General features: G+C 53.8%; 1 protein-coding gene across 1 annotated transcript in view; it reads left to right on the top strand.

Annotated features, from left to right (window-relative positions):
- Positions 1-7,500, top strand: part of LOC137801914 (B-cell lymphoma/leukemia 11A-like) — a 34,832-nt gene that overhangs the window by 4,658 nt on the left and 22,674 nt on the right. The window contains 4 exon segments of the mRNA XM_068599351.1: positions 2,567-2,628; positions 5,741-5,947; positions 5,950-6,068; positions 6,070-6,208. Coding sequence (XP_068455452.1) covers positions 2,567-2,628; positions 5,741-5,947; positions 5,950-6,068; positions 6,070-6,208 — 527 coding nt within the window.

Genomic DNA, 7,500 nt, shown 5'->3' with positions numbered 1-7,500 from the left:
ATATATTAATTGTACACAACGAAAGACTAAAGTATTAAAGTGTCAAACTAATTCACGGCCGATCTGCAACATTAAAATATATCTGTTTTATTATAAGATGAAATAGTTATTATCATTAAATTAAAATGACGATTAAATACATATTTTAAAAAAAAGAACACACACACACACACACACACACACACACACACACACACACACACACACACACACACACACACACACACACACACACCACGCGGCGAGTTGCAACCTGCAAAATATTTCACTCACTGGTCATGCATTTTTCCTCATTGACGTTGAACCTCCTCCTCCGGCTTCTCTCTCTCTCTCTCTCTCTCTCTCTCTCTCTCTCTCTCTCTCTCTCTCTCTCTCTCTCTCTCTCTCTCTCCCCCCCCCCCCCTCCCCCCCCCCTCCTCCCGGTCAGTGAGCGGAGCTCCGGGTCTTCAGAGCGTCACTCGTCGCCGTCGCCGCCGCCTCTGCAGCTCCTGTTTCCGGGCTTTCTGCTCGGAGCCGCCGCTGCTTCTCTCCGTCACCTTTTCCTCCTCGTCCCATGTCTCTCTCTCTCTCTCTCACACACACACACGCACACACACACACACACACACACACACACACACACACACACACACACACACACACACACACACACACACACACACACACACTCACTCACTCACACACACTTACACACACCAGTGGCTCTCTTCTTCCCAGTCCGCGCCAGTTGTCTCCATCAGTGCTCCTGTGCGCGGGTCCGCGTCGTGGCTGCGCGCCGCCTTTCGCCGTTTAAAGCCCCGCGTCTAATATTACCAAATCCCCTTTATTACAGAGTGTTTACAATCTCTCCCTCCTCCTCTTCCTTTCCTCCTCCTCCTTCTCCTCTTACCCCCCCCCCTCCCTCCCTCCCACACACACACACACACACACACACACACACACACACACACACACACACACACACACACACACACACGGCTCGATCCTATGGCACATCTGAAAGTTATTACCCCCCCCCCCCCCCCCATACTGTACACCTCTCTGAGCGGCTTCAGGAGACCCAGACTTCAACGTCACGTGACCTCACAGCTTCTTAGAATAAAATGTAAGAAATAACAAACAAATGTAAGAAATAAATATGTGACGTGTGATACTGAGGGGTGTGTGTAAAGGTCACACACACACACACACACACACACACACACACACACACACACACACACACACACACACACACACTAGAGGTGTGTGTGCACATCGGGCCATAACTAATAAACACGTAAACATCAGACTTCATGTTTTAATATTTTAATAAAATGAAACCAGGTGAACATCTCGATCCTCTCTTTCCTTCACAGGCCGAGACTCTCTCTCTCTCTCTCTCTCTCTCTCTCCCTCTCTCTCTCTCTCTCTCTCTCTCTCTCTCTCTCTCTCTCTCTCTCTCTCTCTCTCTCTCTCTCTCTCTCTCTCTCTCTCTCTCTCTCTCTCTCTCTCCCTTCGTAGACCTGTGTGCGTCCAGGTGAGCGCGCGTCGCGCTCCTTGCTTCTTTCTTTTTTCTTTCTCTTTCTTTCTTATTTCTTTCTTTCTTTCTTTCTTTCTTTCTTTCTTTCTCTCTTTCACTCTTTCTCTCTCTCGGCTAAAAGAAGCGCAGCGCCGCGCGCCACACACTTTGTTAACACGCGCGCGCGCTCCCCTCCGGAGGGTCCGCGCGCATCACATCCGCCCCTCCAGTGAGCTCCTGTCCGCGGCTTCCCCTGCCCTGTTTTACGCCTCCCTCTCTCTCTCTCCCTCTCTCTCTCTCTCCCTCTCTCTCTCTCTCTCTCTCTCTCTCTCTCTCTCCGTCGCTCTGCATATTGCTTTCATTAGACATCTCTGCATCTCACACACACACGCGCGCGCGCACACACACGCGCGCGCACACTCCTCCCTCCATCCAGCGCCTCTTGTCCGGCCCCCCTGATCTCTGTGTCCATTGGCTTCCAGCGGGTCTGTTCCTCCCGCTCTCCCTCCCTCCCTCTCTCTCTCTAATGACCGTCCATTGGTGTTGTTATTGCGCGTCCCTCCCCCTCCTCCCTCCCTCCCCTCCCCGCTCCCGGTGGGCGCGTCGGCCCTGCCCACGTCTCCGTGTGTCGGGTGTCCGTCCGCCGCCTGACGTTCAAGTTCGCCCGGGAACGTCACGTCCGTGCACTTGAACTTGCACGGCTCAGAAAGGGGGGGGGGGGGGGGGTGAAGGGGAGGGAGGAGAGGGGGGGGGGCTTTTGCCATTTTTTCATCTCTCTCCCCTTCTCTCTCTCTCTCCATCTACCTCTCTCTCTCTTTTCTCTGCTCTCCTTTCTCAAAAAAGCCATGACGGCGATCCTGCGATCCATCTCGCCTCCGCGCCATCTTTGTATTATTTCTAATTTATTTCCCCCCCCTCCACCTCCACCCCCTCCTCCTCCTCCTCCTCCTCCTCCTCCTCCTTGTGGATGTCAAGGCGTTGGATGAAGATCTTTTTTTTTTGCCCCACTGGAGTCTCCTCTCTAACCCCGGCTCTCCCGATGTGATCCGCGCTGCGCGCCGCCAGCAGCCACCATGTCTCGCCGCAAGCAGGCAAGCCGCAGCACTTAAGCAAGCGGGATTTTTCGCGTAAGTAGAGATGAGAACCAAAAAAAACCCGACAAATGTCACTTGTGACTTTCATTTCATTCACAAAGATGGGGAGGGAGGGAGGGAAGGAGGGGAGGAGGGGAGGGGGGTGCGCAGCCGAACGAGCCCCGCGGACCCCGGACGGACCGGACCGGACCGCCGGTCAGCTGGACCTCACAGCGTGGGAGAGCACGCGCGAGACCCCTCCGCGCGTGGACCCAGCCGCTCGGAGAGAAACACACACACACACACACACACACACCGAAAAAGAGAGAAAAAGTTTGGTGTGTGTCGGTAGAGAGCCGGTCCCGCGGCCCGGCTCCTCGCGGGCTGCCCGCCGCGCGCCGCCGCCCCGCAGGAGGCGCGCCGGTCCCCGCACGGAGCGCGTCCCCTGCGCGGAGCTGCTGCTGGATGAATCACGGAATAACCCGCTGCCCGGGAGCGCTGCTGCGGCTCTGGGATTATTTACGGGAAAGGAAAAGAACCAAAAAAACTACTTTGGAGGATTTTTGGATCGATTGGTGAAAAACAAAAGTGGTGTTTTCTCCATTTATTATTATTCATACTTCACATCTTAATGCGGCATTATTGATTAAATGTTTAGTCTTTCTCTCTCTCTCTGTTTCTTTCTCTGTTTCTTTCTCTCTTTCTTTCTTTCTTTCATTCTTTCTTTCTTTTCTTCTTTCTCTCTTTCTTCTTTCTTTCTTTCTCTCTTTCTTTCTGACAAGCAGCAACATGACAGCAGCATATTTTGTCCTCTCGGGTTTTTTTTATTTGTATTTTTCTCATAAAGTCTCATTTGAAGCGACATAAATATCACCTTCACCCCGCTGAGCGACCAGAGCCCAACACTGTTGAGTTCAGTCTTTATTTATCACCAGCGGCTTTATTTTCTTACTTTATGACTCTGTCCGCGCGGGAGAGGCGGCAGGGAGCGCGCCGCGCGCCGCAGAGGCTCCGCGCGGCCCGCAGGAACCTCCACGTACCCGCGCTGTGTTTCTGTTACGCACCGGGCTCCGGTTGTGTCTCGGTATGTTGACTATAGCTGCGTTGTTTGGTTTGGAGAGTGTGTGTGTGTGTGTGTGTGTGTGTGTGTGTGTGTGTGTGTGTGTGTGTGTGTGTGTGTGTGTGGCCGGCTGGGTGACAGCGCCGTCCCCTCGTGTCGCCGCTAGGCGGCAGAGCGCGATCAGGAAACAGCGCTGAACTTGAACCTGATCAGTTTCACTGCCCCCCCCCCCCCCTACCTCCACGGGCTACTATGTGGCCATCTCTTAGAATAAAGCGAGAGCATACAAGACATGTGGGAGGGAGCAGCAGCCCCTCCCCCTCTCTCCTCCCCCCTCCCCCCTCCCCCCCCCAGAGCCCCATCTTCAAAAATCCGCAATTCCTCTTCATCACATCGCTGCATCTCCTCTTGGTGCATCACATGTACACACATGCAGGCTGCAATCAGCATATGCACAACACACACACACACACACACACACACACACACACACACACACACACACACACACACACACACACACACACACACACACACTACATTTCGTAAACAGAACTCTCATCAGACTCATCATACTTTATTTTCATTTTTAATATTTTTACAACCTGTATTGACATTTTTCTATATTTTGCTTAAATTCTATATTTCCTCTGGATTATGTGCCACATGTTCAGAGCTGGCTTTGTGTATTCCAGCTGTATTTAAGAGCACAATGCAACACAACTCCTCCACAGTAAAATCACATTTTCATATTTCTGGACATTAATAGTTCAGCAGAGGAGCGACTTCTAGATTTATCAGAGAACTCGTGTGATGGACTTCACAGCAGGATTTATATTTACTGTGTTGTGTCTCATATTTACTCTGCGTCTCACTGTGTAAAAATACACAAATATCACAAGTTTCTGGCTTGTGAGCAAGAAACCGGCTCTGTATTTATTCATATTTTAGCAGCATTAAATCCATATAAATGTATGTTTTAAACGCCGGCACAGCTTTAAAGGGCTCGTGTGTCTCATTAGGATTTAATTCCAGCTCCCAGACGTCTCCGGGCCGCGGCGGAGAAATGATATTTCCTTTTGGGGGCCGGGGTCGTCACTCAGAACCTATGTCTCTCTCTCTCTCTCTCTCTCTCTCTCTCTCTCTCTCTTTCCCTCACACACACCCCTCACACACACTCGTTCACACACGCCAGCGCAGGGAAAGCGTTCCTATTATCAGACAAAAATCTGCACCGATCACCGTGGAGGCTAAAAAAATTAAAATCTATTTTCTGATGCTCGGCGGCGTTCAGCGCATTGAAACGTGGCGTTGGCGGCGGCGTGGGCGTCGGGCCGGAGCTCTGAAGGGAAAAGGGGGACGGCGAGCTCTCGGCCGCCGCGGCGCCTCTCCAGCGCCCGGGCCGCTCTCCCCCACGCGGGACGCCGGCGGCCCACAAAAGGAGCCCGAGAAAGAGGAGAGGAGTTAATCCGGCCTCGGAGGGGCGAGAAATCGGGGTTGAACGGCTCGTTTGGGGCGATTCCCCCGCCGAAGAGTTCCTCTCCTCCTCCCCCTCATCTTCAAGCCGGGGACAGTTTCCATTCTGACAATTACAGGATCAAAACCCGCTCAAACGAGGCCTCCGTCATGTGGAGCTTTTTAGTGTGTGTGTGTGTGTGTGTGAGGGGACGCTGTGTTTAACCGGCGTTCCTGAACGCTCCTCTGTCATCGGCCGGACTTTGTTGTCTTTGAGGAATCTGATTTGAGCTCGCAGGACGCTCTTTACTCTGTGAAGCGTTGTAATCATCTCTCCTGCAGCACATGCACTTTGGATCATTACAAGGCAGATTTTCTCCCCCCGTGTGTGTGTGTGTGTGTGTGTGTGTGTGTGTGTGTGTGTGTGTGTGTGTGTGTGTGTGTGTCTCTGATCCTCGTCATCCATTCCCACTGAGCTGTATCGATATGTCTAAATTACAAGAGGCAAAAAGTCAAATATGAACATGAGGTTTTCACTTGTTTTTTTCGTAATTCGTCAGCTTCTAATTTCCTCCCCCTCTCTCCTCCCTCCTTCTCTCCTCCCTCCTTCTCTCCTCCCTCCCCTCTCTCCTCCTCCTTTCTCCCCCCCAGCAGCCGAACCCCTCTCCGCCGCCGCCGTCTCGTCGTCGGAGCTGTCGGAGCGCTGCTCGGAGATCTCCGAGGACGGCGGCGTCCCCAACGGGCGCCGCCCGGGCTCCGCCGCCGCCGCGGCGGGCCGGCTGTCCCGGCCGGCCCACGAGGCGCGGCCCTCCCCCGAGCAGGACCTGCTGACCTGCGGCCAGTGCCAAGCCACCTTCCCCTGGCGGACATCTTGCTCTTCATCGAGCACAAGCGGAAGCGCTGCCACGGGCCGCCCTGCCTGGTGGTGGGCCGCGGGCTGGACAAGCCGCCCTCGCCGGCCCCGGGCCTGGCCCTCACCCCCGTCGCCGGCGTTCGGCGGGCCGCGCGGCCGGCGGCCCGTGGAGGTCGGCGTCCAGGCCACGCTGGCCGACGACGACAACGAGGACGAGCGCTTCTCGCTGCCGCGCGGCGTTTGCCCCAAACAGGAGCCGCTGCAAGGTAATGAGCTGCCACGAGCGTGTGTGTGTGTGTGTGTGTGTGTGTGTGTGTGTGTGTGTGTGTGTGTGTGGAGGTGCGGGGGTTACTGAGGCTGTGTGTGTCTGTGTGCGTCAGGATGTTAAAACACAGCAAAGCCGTCCTGTCCCCAAAATGCTGCTCGACACTGGGACCCACTCCTCCAGTTCAAACCAGTTTACTTTCTGCCATTTTGAGCGTGTGTGTGTGTGTGTGTGTGTGTGTTTGTGTGGGGAGGAGGGGGGGGGTACCGAGGCTGTGGTCCGGCTATCTGGAGAGGAAGTGTGTGTGTCTGTGTGCGTCAGGATGTTAAAACACAGCAAAGCCGTCCTGTCCCCCAAAACGCTGCCCGTCACTGGGACCCACTCCTCCAGTTCAAACCAGTTTGCTTTCTGCCATTTTGAGCGTGTGTGTGTGTGTGTAGCCCCGGGTGGGTGTACATGTGTGTTTTTTCCGCAGTGTCAGGTTCAGTTTTTTTGTCGTCACTTGTGTGCGTTGCCTGCGTTGTGCGTTTGGAGGAAATGTTGTCACACAAACAACAACAGAGGGAACCGGAGAGAATACGCCTCTGTGCCTTTTGTTGTTTACAGCTGGCAGACACACAAACACACAAACACACTGGTTTGATTTAGTACGACTTTCCCTCTGCGGCTGCGTGTGAGTGTGTGTGTGTGTCTGAGTCTGTGTGTGTAACAATGTAGTGGCGCAATCCAAGTCGGGTCAATTGTCCTTTCGCTGATCCGACGAATTCAATGCAGACCGTCTGTGTGTGTGTGTCTGTGTGTCTGTGTGTGCGTGTGTGTCTCTGTGTGTGTGTCTGTGTGTGAATGTGTGTGTGTGTGTGCGTTTCCCCAGTTCCCCAGTTTGGCCGTGGTGATCAAATCCCCTCCGGCCAGCAGGAAAGAGACTTTGTGTGACCTGAAGTTGTGATACCACTGGTCAGTGTGTTAGCGGCCTTTGGAGACCACGGCGTGTGTGTGTGTGTGTGTGTGTGTGTGTGTGTGTGTGCAGATGGAGGATCAGTGGCTGAACTGGATGTGTGTGTGTGTGTGTGTGTGACTTTCAGTCTGGGGAGTAACTGTAGCCTCTTTTCTGGGATCGGGCGCACAGAATGTGTGTCCTTGCATAACATGTGCGTCAGTGTGTGTGTGTGTGTGTGTGTGTGTGTGTCTCTCATGTGGCCTCAGCAGATGTGTCCTGCTCTCAGTGTGGTTCCCCCCCATCACTGCACATCTTACCCGGTTTAATGCGGCCCAGCTCTCACGTCTGGATTCTTC

Source organism: Clinocottus analis, unplaced genomic scaffold (assembly GCF_023055335.1).
Source record: "Clinocottus analis isolate CAN_PGR_092001 unplaced genomic scaffold, fCliAna1.0.p SCAF_46, whole genome shotgun sequence".
In the NCBI taxonomy this organism is placed as follows: Eukaryota; Metazoa; Chordata; class Actinopteri; order Perciformes; family Cottidae; genus Clinocottus; species Clinocottus analis.
Note: the sequence above shows the minus strand (reverse complement) of the source record. Positions and strands in the feature narration are given on the sequence as shown.